Here is a 20,240-nt window from a genome sequence, read left to right on the forward strand (position 1 = left end):
CGTCTCGCTTCTCCAGCCATGCCAACACTTTGCCTGCCTTATCCCCGGTTTCGTATACTCTGGCACGCATCGCTGCGTGTGCCTGTCTGGCATTGTCCAGGGCTATGTTTTGGAACTGTTTTTGTGCTAATTGTAACTCGCAAAGAGATTCTGGGAGGTCCTGGGATAGATGAGCTCCCTCTGCCTCTTGCACGCGCACTTCGGCCGCCCGGATCGCTGCTACCTGTTTTCTCTTATGGGCTGCGATCTGGGATATGAGGTTCCCCCCTCAGTACTGGCTTGTATGCCTCCCACAGTGTTACAGGGCTATCCAGGGAGGTTATGTTCAATTCAAAGTATGATTCTGTCGCATTTTTAATATGCTCCACCAAGTCGGGGAAGCCTAGATAATAATTATTTAACCTCCATGCGGGTGGGGGGACCGGCCTGTGGGTATTAAGCTCTAGTATGAGCGGTGAATGGTCCGATATGCCTCTGGGTAGGAGGTGTGCATCGGTTGCTAGATGTAATTCGGAAGTCGGGAGAAAAAAGTAATCAAGTCTGGATAGCGAGGCGTGTGCTCCGGAGAGAAACGAGTATTCTCTTGTGCCGGGGTGTAAGTGTCTCCACACATCTTTCAGGCCTATTGCGTCGACGAATGTGGCTAATTTGGTATGCGCAGCTGGGTTTCTCGAACGGATGTGCGTACGGTCAAGTTCCAGGTTCATGACTTCGTTAAAATCTCCCCCCACCACTACCAAGTTCGAGGAATCCACCGCTAACATAGGTGTTATATCGTTAATTAGTGCGGTGAGTAAGGTTGGTGGTGCGTATACAGCTAGCATGGATATGGACCGCTCCCAGAGAGTCGCGGTTATGTAAACGAATCTACCTCCCGTGTCCTGTGTGACAGATAGGAGATTCAATGGTAGTCGCTTGTGTACCAGGATCAGTACTCCCCTGGCTCCCATGGAGAAACCCGAGTGTAACGCAATGCGGTAATTGGTTCGCTTAAAGAGGTTACAGTTCGTACCCGCCAGGTGCGTTTCGGTTAGGAAAACCACATCGGGGGCATGACGGTTCAGATATTGTAGTACAAGGCGCCTCTTGATACTGGTGCCCAGCCCGTTCACGTTCCAGGTCATTATCTTAATGGACCTGGTCTTGCTTACAATGGCGTGTTCTGTCATGGTGGTCGGGAGTTGGGCATACCGGGTAATGCTGTGTGTGTCCCCGGGTTGTGACCTCTGTCCGCCCCACGGGAGCCAGACTCCAGCCCATTGCGCGCATTGATTCTAAAACAGTAAACTAGACAAACAAACTCTGTCATGAAAACCAACTCCCTTGCCCCCTCCCTATACTCCACCCCAACTAGAAGTATCTGTCGCCCGAACATTAGGCCGAGCTAGACTAGGGTCTGCTCGGACTGAAAAATTAATCAATACATTTGGTATAACTAGTTTGTGTGTCTCTCGCTGTTACTTGACACTAGTTCTTTCACCTTTGTCAGGGGGGGGCCCACTTGAGCTGCCATTTCTTTATTCTGCGGGGGAGGTCTGACGGTGCGTTGCCAACGGGCATCTCAACTTGAAGTCCCTTGCAGATGTTGGCGGTTATGTTGGTGTCAACCTGTGCCTGCCCGCCTCAGTCGGCTCCTCTTGGCGGTAGTTCATCATGGTCTTGCAGTAGCTGTGCATTCGGGGGTCTGTCTGGGCGCGGTCTATTTCGTTCACGTTCCCTTCTATTTGTAGGGCCCCAATCTCCCTCCAGGTTGTTTTCTGCCCAGTTCCATGCATCTTTTGAATCATTAAAGTGCACTGTTGTGCCATTATGGTAAATCTTCAACTGTGCCGGGAACAGGAGGCCATATTTGACGTTGTGGATCTGTAGCTTTTTCTTGAGCTGGTCAAAGGATTGGCGTGCTCTTTGTACTTCCCCGGTGAAGTCCGGGAAGAAGGCGATTTTGGCGCCGTTATAGGTCATGGAACCTTTTGATCTAGCCACCTGTAGTACCGTGTCTCGGTCCCTGTAATTTAGGATTTTGGCGATCACTGTGCGGGGTGGGGCCCCAGGCGTTGGTCTGCCTGTTGAGACTCGATGTGCACGTTCAATAGAGAAGAGTTTTGAGAATTTCTTTGGGGCATATAGATCCATGAGCAGTTGTTCCAGGAATAGTTCCATGGAGGGGCCTTCACTTTTCTCAGGTAGTCCCAGGATTCGTATATTATTTTGCCTAGAGCGTCCCTCCCCCTCCTCCACTCGTTCTTCTAGAGTTTTAACACGTTGCAGTACTCTGGTCATCTGTTGACTCATGTTACGGAGGCCATCTTCCGTGTTGGATATGCGGGTTTCCGCCTCTCCCGTGCGAGACGTGAGTTTCTGCAAATCATGGCGTAGGAGGGACACTTCTGTGCTGATGCCATCCATTTTAATCTCCATAGCCGTTCTGGAATTGGCTATGGCATTCATAATGTCTTTGAGAGAGGGTTCGGGTTCCTCATCTTCAGTTGCTGCCTGTGTCGGCTCCAAGGCCAGTGTGGGCACTGCGTATTGCTCCATTTTGCTTTGTGTCGTGCCTCTTCTGCCCTTATCTTTACCCATACCCTCTTCCACTTTCAGGGGTTTCCTGATCCTAAAAGTGTTGTACGTGAGCCGGGACACGGATTTAACACTTGGGCCGTTGGTCGAGAAAAGGGGCTATTTGCATTCAGGGTGTTAGGTTGTTGAGAGGGGGTGGGCGGGTGGGGAGGGTCCCCCCTCTCCGTCCCCCACCTCCCGTTCCCCTCCGCGGGACCGTCCACCCACACTCCGGGTTTCCCGCGCCTCCCTGTGTGCAGGAGCAACGTGCTTATGTCCAACAGAGTAATGCTAGTCCATTTCAGATTCTGTGTGGTTTCCCATGATTTGCCGTGTGGGGTTACCTCTGTTTTGCCGCACTCCCAGCGAGGGTCTTAAAGCTGCGGCGGTGATTTCCGTGCACCGCAACGATCGGGGGGATTTACTGGGAGCGGGCGGGCGGGAAGGCCGGGAGCGGGAAGGGACCGGTCGCAACCACCGCCTCCCGCCCACCCTTCTCCTCACCGTTTTGCGTGTCTGGCTACGGACTTCGCCGTCCCTCCCGCCGTTGCCGGATTCCTGTTGCTCTGGAGTGGCAGGCGCTCAACGCGGAGTGGAGCGGAGCGCCTGCGGCTGGACGGCACGCCTGGGGACGGGGACGACGCCGGCGGTCTTGTGTATGGAGTCGTCAGGGAGCAGTGCGCCGGGGGCCACTCGCACAGTGCCAGTGTCCTCACGTCTCGAGGCGGGGTCGCGGCCTTCCCGTTAGGTGTTTGTACCTCCCGTGGGCCGCTGTTCTTCGTTCTGGATGTGAATGGCGGGTTATTCCAAGTCGCCGTCGGCCATCTTGGATCGTGTTCGGCGGCAGCCACACTCTCTCACCTTCCGCCGCAGCTATCTCCGCTTTCGGTCTCCGTTTTTGTTTCGGAGTAGCTGCGATGCGTTCTGCTGTCTTTCCGCCAACTTATCGTAGTTTTGCAGGGGTGCTGCGAGTCAGATTCCCCCAGGATTTAACAGGATGTTTGGCGGCACCAGGAGCTCAGCGGGCACACGTCTACATCGGCTGCTCGCTGGCCACGCCCCCTCCTCCACAAATATCATTGTTGATATCACCGATGACATCACATATCTGGGCCGCTTCTCTTTGTTCACGTACATATTTAGGCAAGGAGATTTTGTTCACTGATTGAGACAATTTTAACCATTAAAAGGTGTTGCATATGTAAATATTAACCTTGTTGTATGTTAAGGCCCTTTCCTTAGGATTTGGTCTCAGTTCGTGGTTCACGTACATGGGGAAATAAGAAAACTTGAAACACAATTAATTTGTGTACTTGATGATAAAGTCTGTCTTTCATTTGTTTAACCAGTTGGTAGCGGACAAAAAAATTAGAGCCAGTTTTTAATGTGTGTGCAATTCCATAACAGAGTTGCTAGTTAACTTTTGAACAGGAGGTAGAAAATGTATCCTACATTTCATATGAATCAGGGGTCTTCAGAATACATTTGTAAAGAGCGATATACTGATGCACTGATTTCCCATATGCTCATTGGGCATCCATTGACTTGACGCATATGATGTGTCTAATGCATTTTCAATGGTGTCTTTGAAGTGTTGTGGGTGAATTGTATACTGGTCTAAAATGTTGGCTGCAGTAACAGGATCTACACGTTCAAATTGGCCAGTTGCTGATGAGTTTTTAATTATTTGTGTGGTTTCTCTTAAGTTTTCCTCTATGCTTATATCTTTGTAGCATTCATTGTTTTCTTTCAGATATTGTAGGGCTTATCTAAATTTGTTTAAGTCGACTAGTTGTTGCCAAATTTAGTTGTATATTGTTAGTACACCATTAACTAGTACAATCAAAGATTGAACTATTGGCCGCTGTACTCCAAGAGTTTCTACATTTTCTTTAAGATCTAATGGCAAATATACTACCTTGCCACAGATGGCTTTTAGTAACTCAATTGAAGCCAATTTGTCAATTTTCAGTTGAAGGCGTATTCTAGCTTGAAATGGGTGTACTGTTTGGATTATAATGCTCTCATACAAATCAAGTTGTTGGAGAGCCCTTGGAAGTGGGACTATTTGTAAGTTAATAGTGGTATTTGGTTATTATTGAGCAGTACTTGCAAACTCTTGAGGGGTCAGTTATTTTGTATTCATTTTCTGCTGTTAGATATAAAGCCAATTGGAACCATTGGGATTCCTCATTGTCCTCTATTTTGAAGGGAATATCTACAATTTGTGTACTTTACTTATAAAAAAGTTCTTCAAGAACTGGCACATACTTGGTCTTCTATTTCAGCAGATGTGTTTTCAAACGATTCCTTTTCATTATGTGCTTGTTCAGAGGTTGGCGTTTGTGAGGCTTTCACTGTTTTCTAGAGTTACTGAATTAATGTAAGCAGCCCCCACAACTCCCACGCATTCAAAAAACATACCCGGTGTCTAGTGGCATTGCTACCCAGAGATCGAGCGCTCTGCGCCCGATCTGTGACCAGCAATGCTGTCACACAAGGTGTTGTTGGAAAGGGGAGATTCTCCCCTTTCCAACGACACCTCCCTCGATCTCCGGCTTGAAATACAGCCGGAGATCGAAGGAGAGGGAGAAGGGAGTTTACCTTCTCTTTTCACCACGGCAGCCCGTAATGGTTGCTGCAGTGAAATAACTTTCACGTCGGCGTGCTTTAGGCACGCCGATGTGTAATTGAAGGTAATCCAGCCCCCTGGCAGTGAGGTGGGACCTCCCCCACACAAAGCCCAGGAGTTGGATTACAGATTTGAGCGATCTGCTTTGCAGGCATCGCTTAAAACAAGGTGCCAAAAAGGACGAGCTATCTCGTCCTTGGCACCCTGGAGGTAATCACAAGGACGAGATATCTCGTCCTTGGCACTTAAGGGGTTAAGAGCCACGATTGTAGAATACATTGTTTAAATTGAGTGTTAAACCTCCCCTCCCCTTCAATTGGACATGATGTCCACGGACACCGTGGTAGCCCACGAATGGCACATGCCACATCCAGGTCTTTTGAGGATGCCCGTCATGGAAAGGGGACATCGGAGACCGCAGGCAGTCGTGGATGTCCACGGACATTGGGAGATCAGACAATCAGGTTTCCTGGGTGTGGTGTGCAGGAAGTCTGGGTAGCAAGAGTTCTCTTTGTTGTCCGCAGTGAAGATGGCTATGGCTTTGAGGAAACAGACCGTCTTCATTGTGGGAAACTCGTGTATCCATTGGCTGAAGGTGTATTGGAAGCACTTTTGATTGTCTGACAATCTTGGATTTGAAGAATTTCAAATTAAGTGGGCAACATTCACCCTGTTTTTTGAGAATATGATTCAATTAAAGCATCCGGACATCATTGCAGTGCACTGTGGAATCAACAGTTTGGGCTATGTTACCGGAATTTGCAATGAAGGAAATATTTGGAAAGTGGAGGGAACCGTTTCCACATTAAAAAATTATTTTTTCATGGAAAGTTCAGAGACAAATATGGATGTGTTTGAATTTATTTTGTCCAAGGTGCAAAGTGAATAAAGTTGTATGTGCTTTTTTTGCAGGATGTTGGGATGACATCTTTCCATAATGAAAATACTGAATTTGATAGTCAACATTTTTCGAAGAGATGGACTGCATCTCACTGAAGTGGGCAATCAGATGTTTTTTTTCAAATGTATTGAAGCAGTTTTTGTGAACTTACAGAATATAGATTGAAGTAAAGAAAAAGGAAAAACAGAAAAAAAACCATTGAAGCACTTTTTGTAAAAGTTACAAAAAATCATTAAGTACAATAGAATAATTGTTAGTTCAGCACATAAAACCAAAGAATTAAACAAAATATATAAAAGCCAAAAAGAGAAAAAAAATATTTTAGTAGCCACCACGGACTACTGCACTGTCGACGGACTATGAAGGTTGTTGTAAAGGGATCTGCAATTTTTTATTTTAAATTCTATTTTTTAACTGTGAAAGGTGGCGCCTAACGGAACCGTTTTTTTTGTTTTTTCATTATGTATTTCTTTGGGCTTTTTTCCAGGAGAGGCCAGGTAAGATGGGTACCAAACATAGAAATGGAGGAGCAGGTGGACAGGGGAACAGGTTGGCCAGGCCTTAAATTTAAGGTGGGGGGCAGTGTTTCCCTGTGCTCCTTGACCGTACGCCTCAAAGGACTATGAAAGTGCTCCCCCCTTGAAAGGTAAGGGTCACCAGCTTTCTGTATGGCCTGCGAGGCAGCCACTGGGATCCTCTACCCTAAAGGAGTATTCTTTGTGGTGATAGGAGTGGTTGAGAAGGATGGGGTAGATGCCATTAACCTAATTTTCCCACCGAAAGGTATGGCCTTTCTCAGAGCACCCGGGTGGTTTGATTTGATGTGGTAGCACATGGAAGTGTTCCCATAGGAGTGCAGCCCAGGTTTCCCGTGACTAAGATGCACTCAGTGCATCTCACCTTGGCTGCCCGAGCCTTTGGTACACCCCACAACGGTGGTGAAATATAGGGTCTGGGGACACCCCCATTTTGAGAGCGGACACCCCAGACTGTCTGAGGTGTCCGCTCTCAAAATGGGGGTGTCCCCAGACAGTCGTATAGTCCACAGTCAATTCATTGGGGTTCTTAAAAAAATGTGACATAATATACAAGAAACATATAGTATAGAAAATAAATGTATTTATGAAAGGGATGGGGTATCGGAATGGGAAATGGAATGGGAAAATGTGGAACTTCTGTACTGTAGGGATCAGGAGAGGAAGGGAGAAGTTTCATCAAAGTGTCTTTTATTTATATTTTGGGAATTTGATAGGGATGGCTGCTGGGGACAAGTGGAGGTGCAGGAAGAACAGTGAATCAACATTTTTAATAACATGATTTTTAACATAATGAAAGTTCCTTTAAGTCATTACTAACTATCCAATTTAGCAGGCAACATCATGATTTCATTATGTACAGATATCTACATTGGTGTGTGAAAGGAAGAAATGATTTCACTTTCGTCTGTAGAAATTACACTATTTGTTTATATTTAATGAATTGTTAACCATTAGAGATGTTATCATCACTCCTTTATTCTCTTGGAAAGCTTTTTTCAAACCACCCAAGTGTGCTTGCCATTTGGGTTTAAAGAAAAAAAGAATTGTAATATTTGCTTATAAGAAACGTTAACATAATTAATGGTAATAATAAAGAAATAAATGCAGTGTACTTACTGTTTGGTGTGAGTGTTAGGACACTCACCCAGGATCGGGATCGGCCGTGTCCTCGTGGGCGGGGTGATGCCTGGCGGCTGAACCCGCGGTTTCGCCTTGGTCACGGGCGAGTTGGGGTGCATGCGTGCATACGCGGAAGCGGCAGGGAACGGGCTTGTGGTCCAAGCCTCGTTCCCACGAATACCGTGATTCCGCGCATGCGCCGATTCGGATTGCGGGTCAAGCCTCGCTTCCGTGCCGAATCACTGTAAAGGGGCTTCCGGATCTGAACTCGCCGCGTCTCAACGCGGTTTGGTCCTGACCTCCCGCTCGCTTCTGGAAATCCTTGCTCTTCCTTGGTCTCCTCGCTTGCCTCCCTTGTTTCCTTCCAGTTTGCCCGGCCTTCCCTTACCCTGGTGGTTAGGTTCCTTGGTTGGGGGTCTGCTCTCTTGGGTTGGGTATTGTCCGGTCCAGGCCTAGTTCCTCCGGTCCCTTCATTATTCCTCCTTACCTCCCTTCCCTCTCCTGCCTGACCACCTTCCTTACCTGAATACTCCTCTGCCTTGTGCTGGGTGCCAGTGCCTCCGGTGCCTTTGTTCGGTCCTACTTGCCGTCTGCCTTTTCTGCCATACTACAGTCCCGGCTGGCTTTTCTCAACTTCTTCAAGAAGGATTCTGCAGAATCACAGCAACGCACTCAAGCTCGCAGTCTTCATCTACCGGCCTTCCCTGTTCAGTGCTTGCACTGTTCTGGCGCCACGTAAATCCAGGGAAGTGTTCACCCGTGGCGTCAGGAATCGGACCGATATTCAATCCTGCAATCAGGACGGGACCTGGGCCGGTTCCTGGCGTTACCCTCTCATCTTTCGTTCTACAAGCAACGTCCTGGCGACCCCAGCACGCAAGCCTACAGGAAACACAGGTACGCAGCACCCTAGGGACGCACATCTTGACAGATTGAGACGCCTAACCTCCGATTCAGACCCAGAGATGGAGGAAACCTCTGATCTGAGGGACGAAATCAGGTCTTTAAGGGCTGAAATGACAGCACTTCGTCTAGAAAACGAGACTCTACGTCAGATGGTGGTGCATAGGACTAACACCACAACCCAGGCTGATTCTGCCATGGCACAGACGACACCCATGAAGTTCGACGGGGATTCTAGAAGAGTGGCCGAATTTTGTAACCATTGCAGGATCCATTTTTTGTTCCGGGCTTCCCATTTCATCGACGAGAAGGCGAAGATTGGGTATATTCTAGGGAATCTAACTGGAAATGCGCTTGCATGGGCAGCTCCTTTGGTGTCAGCAAACTGTCCAATACTGGGTGATTTTGCCGCCTTCGAGAAAGCGTTTTTGGAAGTATTCCAGTCACCTAACTTGGCCGCCACAGCACAAAACCAATTGATGGATTTAAAGCAGGGTTCAAGTGATCTGATCTCATACATTGGTCGGTTCCGTCAATTGGCGGCGGATTCTCAATGGCCAAAAGGTACACAGAAGACGCTTTTTCGGGGAGGTCTGAGAGAGGAGTACAAGGACCAACTTCTTCATATACCAGAACCGGATACTTTACAGGTACTTCAGGAACAGGTCCTACGAATCGATAACCGTTTGGCTGAGCGGAAGGGGGAAAGACGTCGGTTGGAGAAGCCGTACCCCAGGTCTTTTCCATCACCTACTGGCGCTTCAAGTATAGCAGAAACGGGTCCGGAACCCATGCAATTGGGGGCACTCAGAGGACCTTTGTCCGCTAAAGAGAGGAAACGTCGAAGGGACTTGAATTTGTGCCTATATTGCGGTGCCTCCGGGCACTATCTGGGTACTTGTCAGTTACGACCACTCAGGAAGTCGGAAAACTAGTAGGCCTGTCAGGTATAAGGAAGGCAATGACAGGCCTACCGTTCACACCAGCCCTTCCGGATACCGATGGGATCTTACTGCCCATGTCTCCCGCAGCCCTTTTGGTACTCCGAATTAAAGTACTGTGGCAGGATAAGTCAACTGAAATCATGGGTCTTCTAGATTGTGGTGCATCTGGCAACTATATCGATGTTGAGTTCGTCAAGAAGAACCAGATCCCTCTACTTAAGAAAAGGCAAGCTACACCGATTGAGGTCATTGATGGTACACCTTTGTCTTTTGGTCCCATTCAACATCACACCGGAGTTCTGCAGTTGCGGATCAATGAACATCTGGAAAACATATCTTTGGATGTGATTAAGTCACCATCTTATCCGATCGTGTTGGGTTTACCCTGGTTGTTGTACCACAACCCTAAGGTTAATTGGGTAACCCGTACATTGACCTTTAATTCGGATCATTGTTTGCTGGATTGTTCCTCCGCAAGGTTATCAGTTGGGATATCTACAATTGCCACGCAGACAGAGGTGAATTGAACATCTAGCGTATGCCTGTTGTCTACCATACCTTCTGAATATGCGGATTATTCCTCTGTGTTTTCAGAACCTAGGGACATACCCCTGCCTCCTCATAGAAGTTTTGATTGTGCCATAGATCTGTTGCCAGAATCTGTGTTTCCACATGGACGAGTGTATTCCTTATCCCCACAAGAAAGAACAGCCTTACAAGAATATCTCAACGACTGCCTTCAGAAACAGTATATCACCCCTTCCAAGTCTCCTGCGGGATTTCCGCTGTTTTTCGTCAAGAAAAATGAGGGTACGTTACGTCCCTGTGTGGACTATCGGCAGTTAAACAAACTTACTCGGAAGGATAGATATCCATTGCCTCTAATACGTGATATCCTGGAATCCTTGCACTCTGCCTGTATATTTACTAAGTTGGACTTAAGAGGGGCATATCATCTGGTACGAATCAAGACTGGTGACGAGTGGAAGACGGCTTTTAAGACACCCTTAGGGCACTATGCATATCGTGTAATGCCTTTCGGACTATGCAATGCCCCAGCCATTTTTCAGCGTTTAATGGATGACATATTTTCGGATTTATTCGGAATATCAGTATGGGTATACCTAGATGATATACTGATTTTCTCAAAGAATGAGAAGGACCACATCATACATGTCAAAGAAGTCCTCAACCGTTTACGTCAGAACCACTTGTACGCCAAGATTGAGAAATGTCTCTTCAATCAAGACAAGATTGAGTTCCTTGGGTACGTGATTTGCCGTTCTGGCATACAGATGGACCCAACTAAGTCACGGGCTATTCAAGAATGGAAACGACCTAACGATGTGAATGCCTTTCAGCGATTCCTTGGATTCGCCAATTTCTATAGGCGCTTTATACCAGGTTTTTCCAATCTCACAGCACCTTTAACCAGTTTAACCAGCAGTAAGACGTTGTTTGTGTGGAATGAGGAAGCCACCAATGCGTTCGAACGTCTCAAAGACGCCTTCAGCACCTCTCCCATCCTACATCATCCCGACCAAAGTAGACCATTCATTGTGGAAGCAGATGCGTCGAATTTCGCCGTTGGATCAGTTCTGCTACAGAAGGACCCGCAGTCGGATGTTGAATTCCCAGTGGCTTATTTTTCCAGAAAACTAACGTCGAGCGAACGGAATTATGCCGTGATCGAGAAGGAACTTTTAGCCATCAAATTGGCTTTTGAAGAATGGCGCCATCATCTTTTGGGAGGCCAATTTCCTGTTGAGGTCCGTACCGACCATAGAAATCTACAGTATCTACGATCTCTTCAATGTCGCAATTCCCGCCAGGCCCGTTGGGCGTTTTTCTTTTCTCATTATGATTTCACGATCACTTACATACCAAATGCTCAGAATCTGAAAGCAGACGCATTGTCTCGCTCCTTGGAAGACATCAAGCAAGACAGCCAGAACCAGTTATTGCTAGCCCCAGAACATTTCTTGTTTTCAGTATCTCATTGCCTGGATACGTTCTTGCAGGAAACATTGGCAGACCCTTACAGAACGGAACTTTTGAAATTGCCCCAAGTTAGTGAGAACGAGGGATTGCTCTACTTCAGTGGGAGATTGTATGCACCCACCGACTCTCTTCGGAATGCCATTTTGCATGCTTTTCATGATTCGAAGATCGGGGGTCATCGGGGCATACGTGCTACACAAGAACTTGTCGCCCGACAGTTTTGGTGGCCAGGATTGGCTAAACAAGTTAAACAATACGTGGAATGCTGTCCAGTATGTGCATAAGTAAAGACACCCAGAAGGAAACCACTCGGTCTACTCCAACCCATCGAGACACCGCCCCATCCTTGGCACACCATAGCTACTGATTTCATAGTGGAACTACCACCTTCCGAGGGCTTCACATGCATTATGGTAGTAGTTGATTGTTTTTCCCAAGATGGCTCAATTTATCCCATTTGTTAAAGTTCCCTCTGCGAGTTCCATGGCCCGAGCATTTCTGCACAACATTTACCGGTTGCATGGACTACCTGATAAGATCATCTCGGACCGCGGTTCCCAGTTCATATCATCCTTTTGGAAACAACTGTGTCATCACCTGGGCATACATCGAGCACTTAGTTCCGGCTATCATCCACAGTCCAACGGACAGACGGAGAGGACCAATCAGACGTTGGAACAATATCTGCGCTGTTTCTCCAACGCCTCTCAGACCAACTGGGCATTGCAACTGGACTTTGCAGAGGTAGCTTATAACAACTCGATTCATTCTGCAACAGGAGTAAGCCCCTTTCTTTGTACCTATGGACTCAGTCCTAGACTTTTTCCGTTTGTTCCTGTACGACCAAGCGCGGTTCCCTCTGCTGATCAGCTGATTCAAGAGATCCGAAGACTGCATGCCCAGGCGACTGGTACCCTGGTTAAGGCACGTGAGGACATGAAGGTCCAGGCAGATAGGAGGCGTAACCCGGAACCTATATTCAAGGTTGGTGGGAAGGTGTGGCTTTCTTCCAAGAACTTACCTGTTCGCAACTTACTACGAAATTTGCTCCCCGTTTCCTAGGACCCTTCCGGATTACTAGACGGATTTCCCCAGTGGCATTCAAACTGGATTTACCCCCATCCTGGCGGGTGCATCCTGTGTTTCATGTCTCCTTGTTTAAGCCTCACCTGGAGGACCCCTATGGGCGCTCGGGCTCTCGTCCTGCGGCCATTGAGGTGCAGGGTGTTCCTGAATATGAGGTCCGAGAAATCTGTGATTCTTGTTTCCATCGGGGTCAATTGCAGTTCCTGGTGGATTGGGAGGGGTATTCGGCTTGTGACCGCACTTGGGAACCTGTTGGGAATGTCCATGCTCCCCGTTTGGTGCGTGAGTTCTATTTACGCCATCCTTGTAGACCGGGGGCCCCGGGTCTTTCTGGGAGGGGGCATAGTGTTAGGACACTCACCCGGGATCGGCCGTGTCCTCGTGGGCGGGGTGATGCCTGGCGGCAGTACCCGCGGTTTCGCCTTGGTCACGGGCGAGTTGGGGTGCATGCATGCATACGCGGAAGCGGCAGGGAACGGGCTTGTGGTCCAAGCCTCGTTCCCACGAATACCGTGATTCCGCGCATGCGCCGATTCGGATTGCGGGTCAAGCCTCGCTTCCGTGCCGAATCACTATAAAGGGGCTTCCGGATCTGAACACGCCGCGTCTCAACGCGGTTTGGTCCTGACCTCCCGCTCGCTTCTGGAAATCCTTGTTCTTCCTTGGTCTCCTCGCTTGCCTCCCTCGTTTCCTTCTAGTTTGCCCGGCCTTCCCTTACCCTGGTGGTTAGGTTCCTTGGTTGGGGGTCTGCTCTCTTGGGTTGGGTATTGTCCGGTCCAGGCCTAGTTCCTCCGGTCCCTTCATTATTCCTCCTTACCTCCCTTCCCTCTCCTGCCTGACCACCTTCCTTACCTGAATACTCCTCTGCCTTGTGCTGGGTGCCAGTGCCTCCGGTGCCTTTGTTCGGTCCTACTTGCCGTCTGCCTTTTCTGCCATACTACAGTCCCGGCTGGCTTTTCTCAACTTCTTCAAGAAGGATTCTGCAGAATCACAGCAACGCACTCAAGCTCGCAGTCTTCATCTACCGGCCTTCCCTGTTCAGTGCTTGCACTGTTCTGGCGCCACGTAAATCCAGGGAAGTGTTCACCCGTGGCGTCAGGAATCGGACCCATTTTCAATCCTGCAATCAGGACGGGACCTGGGCCGGTTCCTGGCGTTACCCTCTCATCTTTCGTTCTACAAGCAACGTCCTGGCGACCCCGGCACGCAAGCCTACAGGAAACACAGGTACGCAGCGCCCTAGGGACGCACATCTTGACAGTGAGATTGTTTTGGAATAAGCGCTTGGTGCATGTGAGTCTCTATGAGCAGTTGATAATATGAGGTGTACAGTTATGGTTTATGCTTGGTGCATTCCATTTATTGTGTGTTAAATGAAAGAATGATTTCTACATTTTGAAGTAATCATTTCTACAAAAAGGTATATTTGGGTGTAGTAAATAGAAGTAAGGTTGTTTTATGTATATCTGTTTGTTGTTTGATGGGTAGAATGTTTTATGTTCTCCTGAGTGCTTCTGAGCTTTGTGAATGCTGGCTTTTATCCGCTGACTATCGCCCTGTCCGCAGACTCTGGAGCTGCTACATTATAGGCGAGTATGAAATAATGAACTCGTAGCAAATGAAAGTGCCCCGCTATAAACCTATGAAATTCAGTGGAAAAAACCTGTGTTAAAGGGATGTTCTGGTTACCAGTAAAAACGAAAAAAACAAGAAATTCACCAGTTACGATAAGCTAAGCAACCATAACTCACCCAACCACTGTGCACTGCTAACACTAACACCCAGGACATGAAAGATGACTTCACAAAATCATTGATGACATTTCGCCATTTTCCCCCGAAAACCGTGGGTATCGAATAACTACAGATTATAGGGGGAAAAAATGAAAGACATTTCTTTTGACAGCTACAGTGAGGTGGCAGGTACAAAGCAGACACAGCCAACAGCCATGGCCAGTGGATTGGTAGTGTTGTAGAATATAGAGTGGACACAGCCTTCACTGACCACAGCCAAAGGCCCTGGCTAAGGAATTATATCATTACTGCCCCCCCATTGTAAACTCCATGCAGACTTTTTTTTATTTTGACCCCCTTTGCACTACATATATATGCGGGGTGGTAATGGTATATAAGTAGGAGGGGCTGCAGGGGGTCTCCCCAGCATATATATGTGGTGTAAAGGGGGATTACATAAAGAAAATAAGCAATTTCATGGGTCACAGTAATCTTATAGATTCCTGGCTCATTGGCTCAAAAGAGTGTGGGAACATATACAGTGGACACGGCTGAAGGCCCTGGCTAGTTGCCTGGTACTGTCATAAAATATATAGTGGAAACGGCCGAAGGCCATGGCCAAAGGCTATATGACTAGTGGTGCAGAAAAAACAATGGTATAACAAAACCTGTGAAATTCACTGTAAAAACGTAAAGTTTTGTTGATCAGATATATTGCGAAGAACCCTTGATATTCAGCGCATCGGGGAAGGCATGGCCAGCTTTACTCAGTGCGTTCCTGTTGCAAAGCCCAAGAGCACATATAAGAGAAGGGATTCACAATAATCTACAAAATTGCAATATTGAGAACATAGCATTATGGGGGACATCAACGGGAGCACCCCGAGTTAAGCCGGTCATGACTTCCCCAATCCGCTGAATTTCAAGGGTTTTGTTTTGCGATAAATCTGATCAACTTAACTAAACTTTAAGTAAGGTTTTTCCAGTATATATAAAAATACACATATATATGTACACACAAACAGTTGGTGAATGAACATACAGAGCTATGAAAGGAAGATAAAAAGCAGTTGAACTTACTTGTACTTGAGGGGACATTCTTGAGTTGTTGGACCAATGGATTCAGCAGTTTTCCAGCTTTCAGTTTGTTTTTGCTCACTCTTCGCCGTCTGCCACTTGGTGGAGCCGCCTGGAATAGTCCTACGTTATGGGGTATGGGTTTCCCAAGCCGCACAAAGAGGGCCTCAATTTCAATCTTTTGCTGCATTTGAAGTTCTGTGATTTCCTTCATGTGCCTTAGCAGGAATTTTTAAAATAAATGATCTGTTAATATGGGGTATATTGCATGAGGAATAACCACCAATAACCAAAGCAAGAACAGGCTCCAAAATGTATCATTAAATATACATTTCATCCACTTTCCTTTTAAGTATATTGACCAACAGCATACATTATTTGGGACATTGGGTGACAATTCACATTATGGCTGGTGGTTCTAATAGTCATCCCAAAAGCCAAATACCACAGAGCTGGAACCATATATATTTTTTTTTTTTAAACTCAGTGTTTAGTACTAACTAGTATTAGAAATCTTTTAATACTCAAACCCTTCAAACACAGACTAACAACTCCAATAACTATTTTTTTTTCAAATGAATGCATGCTTAAAGAAACCATTTCTAAACTGACAAAAACACACCAAGACCAAAATGTCAGGAAGTATTTAGGCCAGGAATAAAGTTGCTGCTATTCAGCTCCTCCCTTATAATTTGTGTTTTGTGTAATCACTGTTCCGAACTAGTGGTAGCTGTGTTTAGAAGAAGTACACAGACTCGAATTAGACATTTTACTGATTTGTTGATCAAAGAAAAGGAATAAAGCCCGTCTTTCCTTATTCTACAAAGCGTCTAACGAAACTAGCGAAGGTGCTCGTCAGTCATCAGTGAATGTCAATAAAGGAAACCGTCCGACACTAACCTATGTGACCCTACCACTATTGTTAAGTACTCTAATCAGGAGAGTCTCCCTTATCCGGAGGTTTATTGACTTATGTTTCAGCCACTTTCCAATAGATCTTCAGATAGGCTCTAATGATCATTCATTTTCCTGAATAGTTAATAATCCTTGATATCCTTTTTACAAATTCTAGCTTGTTTTCAGGTTTGTTTACAACCAGTTTTTCACCTGTGCCTTCTTGGTATGACTTAGGAATTTGGTCATCCCAGAATATTTCTCTTTCACTTCTTTGTACTGACGATACAATACCTCCCTTTAGATTAAGGAGAGTATGAACAGCCGAACAATGATTCTCGTTCACTCTTGTTCTGGTCTCTCTCTCTGGAGTATGAGCATTCCAATAATACTGGTTTTCATCCAATCTCCCCGGATCACCTGTTACCCCTATTACCTTCCGTTTTTAGCGCGAACGTCAACAGGGTTTTTGTTTGTTGAGGATCGGCTCCTTCTCCTCCTAACCTGTTGTCTCGTGTCCTTTGGCCAGCTTCTCTTCACTCCGTTTGTTTTGAATGGCGATCCAGTATCTCGGCTATTCGCTTGGTGTCAGAAAGGATTCGGCGTTGTAACTTGGACCTCAGGTCCACCACATTCTTTCGATGAACACGGCACCGGTCTCTGCTTCTTCACCCCTCTCCGCTTTGGGACGCCACACACCAAGTTTTGGTTCTTCTAGCTTCCTGGTTACCGACGGTAACACGCCTGTCACCTCGCGGTCTATTGCCCCTGCAGGATGCTGCATGTCTTGCCCCTGCTTCCTCTGAAGTCAGTGTCTCTGCTCTTTTGAAACTTGCGTGCTCTTCCTTCATTTTCCCAGGCTCCTCCCTCTTTCAGACTGACATAGCCATGGAGCTTCACCTGCACAAATCTTTGTTGCTTATTCTCTTTCTCTTGTGGATTCTCCTCACCATATGGCTGCTTCTTCATCCCAGTGGAATGGGAGTTTAAAAGGAGGGCAATATGTGTTGCTTTGCAGGTCCTCAAGAGAGTTCCTCCTGGGAACGGAAGTTCTTGTCCCAAAAGGGGGAGTCTCTTCCAGTGAGGTTCCAATTGCCTATAGCCCTAGGGAGGGTATTGCGGAGCGGGATCACCACTCTAGTATCACAGGGGTGGGGTTCCGCATGGGCAGAAGGGGCGAATTTCCACCATTTGTCACACAGCCCTACCTTATTTGTACTCTATTTCCTCAGTCTAGCTATTTAGAGCAAGCACCCACTAGGTCAATGGAAGGAGGCAGGATTATTTAATTTTGCATGCCAACATAATAATGGTTTTAAGATCATGGTGTGAGGTAAGAATGAAATGAGAGCCATCCCTCAGGCATGTCAGCAGTCTGACCATGTAGCTTAGTGCACCTCCCCCTAGGTGTCCTACTGCTCTCATGCTGCCACTCTAAGTGCAAACTTGTTCTGTACATTTACATCCAGGAAGCATTCCCAGAGCTGTTACTCACCAGTGTGTACCTGCCTATCACCAATCTGGGTGCACTGAGGTTTCCATGAAGCACAAAAGGCAGTCTGTAAAATATGGCCTGCAGCACAGTCTGCAAAGTGTACCATGGAACAAGGAATCGGTAATGTGTTTCGGCTCCTTCAGCCAACGGTATGCCACTTCATGAGTGCGGAGACAAGGAGGCTAAGGATGTTGTCTGGATAATTTGTGGCAAAATGGTAAAGGCGGTTCAGTGATTCAGAGTAAGTGGCATGTGGAATGCAGCATGAACACCCAATGAGCATTCAAAGCACTCTGCATAGATTTTCTGAAACTTTGGAGTGAAATGTCAGCAGTCTGTTTGCCATCTTGCAATATTTAACTGCTGTGCATTGCATAGTGTCCAGGGAATTCGACTTTTCTTCCATTTGAAGGGAACTTCAACAGAGTTGCAATGAGCTGCACAACTGCTTATTTACAGAGCAGGAGCCCTAATTTTCAGACTGCTGTTTCACATGATTTCTACCACCCAAATATCTTTCCACTTATGAATAAGCCCCCAGTAAGTGTACTTTGGGTTCTACCAAAATCTCAGAACTGTAGATGGGGCACAGCACTGCATCAAAGACTGAGAGGGTTTAATAGTGGACACAGGAAGGGAGTGGGGGTTGAGAGTGCAACCAAAAACCACTATGGCAGTAAGAACCAGGAAAAGAGAAGCCTTGGGAATGCCAAAAGGTTTGGCTTTTGTGTAGGCATGGAAAAGGCATTTGACAGTCACTGCCATAGTGGCATTAATGGTATGATGTCCACGTGACTGGCATCACGTGGCCAAGGAAATAAAGATGCGTGGAAAGCCTGCAAAGGGCATTTCCCGCTGTAGCCACTGAGCAACTGTGTCCTGTGTCTTATTGCGCGTTCAGCCCGCGCTGTGTTACGGAGCCCCGGAAGCCAGGCCTCACACTGGCGACATGGTGGAGGTACCATAACCCCCCCACCAAAAAACCCCTCTGCAACACGCACGCACTGTGCTCCAGGCACCCCCAGGGCCCGTTGATCCATGTCGCCCCCTTCCACCAGGTGCTTGGCCGTCTGTGTGGAACCGGCAGAGAAAAAAGAAAAAAACACACACACTCGCATAAAGTAAGTGGGCCATCTGCCCGCGCAACAGCCAGGATCGGAGAAATGTTTCTCGTCTCCCTGCCTTTCTCCTACGGCCCGTACAAAGGCCTAGCAAACATGTGGGAGCCACGTGCTCACAAAGCCCCCCCCCGCCCCCCCCAAGTCCAAGCACGCCAGGAGAAGAAAAACGTTTCTCGTCTCCCTGCACCTGCATTTTCCTACAGCCCGCACAGAGGCCCAGCAAACACGTTGGAGCCACGTGCATACAAAGGCCCTGTAAGCCCCAGCGCTCAATGTAAAGCCCAGGAAGCACCAGAGCACCAGGAGCGTAGGACAACACCCCAAAACTCGCATCCACACAGGGGGCAGCACAACACAGTGGCCAAGACACCATAAGGCCAGGGAAAACGTTCCAAAGACAAGACCTCAAAGGGAGACAACCCACATCAGGCAGGCAGAGAGCAGCTGAAGGCATAAGCCTCCACCAGCATCAACACAAGCAAGTAGGCTCTGCTTATGCCGTTTGCATGCCGCCAAGGCCACGAGAGAGTACCCCAGCCCACAAGAGAGTACCCTAGCCCACAAACACAGGGAAGCACGTGCTCAAGACTGAGCAAACACAGCAAGCATAGCCCAGGAACCTCACAACATGGCAGACGACACTGCAATGACGCCACAGAGGCAACTAGGCTGAGATCCCGACACCAGCATATGGCTGGACAACATGCAAGGGACATTCATACAACCCTTTCAGCCCTTTGGGCTCCTGCACAGGTCTTCGCTGGGAGCTCTGTATCCAGCAATTCAAGTTGTGCATCTTGACAAGCGACATCACCAGCGAGGAGAAGAAAAGAGCCATCCTTATACTCAATCTGGGTACAATGGCCCTTCGCCTCTTTAACGCACTACCTAGCCGGGGCACAGTAGTTTACTACGAGACAGCGAAGGACATCCTCACCAAGAAATTCAAGCCCAAAGTCAGCCCTGACACTGAAAGATTCAAAATGAGCCAGGCCAGACAGCGCCCACTTGAGAACATTGACGACTTCCACAGCCGACTGCAAGAGATGGCTCTCGGATGTGACTTCCCGGACGAAGAGTTTGCGGTGCGGCAACAAGTAATTCATGGACTAGCCTCAGACAAGCTCCGGCAGACCATCCTGTCAGATACACAAAAAGGGGGTTTGCTCTGAGGTCTGAGGTTATGGGGTCTACTTATTGACTGCAGTAGGCCTACACTTGTTTTATTAAGTCACATGC

At 47.5% G+C, this 20,240-nt stretch overlaps 1 protein-coding gene across 11 annotated transcripts in view; it reads right to left on the reverse strand.

Moving 5' to 3' along the window:
- Window positions 1-20,240, reverse strand: part of WNK2 (WNK lysine deficient protein kinase 2) — a 1,473,871-nt gene that overhangs the window by 374,046 nt on the left and 1,079,585 nt on the right. For all 11 annotated transcript variants that reach the window (XM_069643592.1, XM_069643590.1, XM_069643588.1 and 8 more), the window contains one exon: window positions 15,495-15,709. In XM_069643592.1, coding sequence (XP_069499693.1) covers window positions 15,495-15,709 — 215 coding nt within the window. The remainder of the gene's footprint in view (window positions 1-15,494; window positions 15,710-20,240) is intronic.

The sequence above is a fragment of the Ambystoma mexicanum genome, chromosome 2p (assembly GCF_040938575.1).
Source record: "Ambystoma mexicanum isolate Mex_15411 chromosome 2p, UKY_AmexF1_1, whole genome shotgun sequence".
Classification (NCBI taxonomy): domain Eukaryota; kingdom Metazoa; phylum Chordata; class Amphibia; order Caudata; family Ambystomatidae; genus Ambystoma; species Ambystoma mexicanum.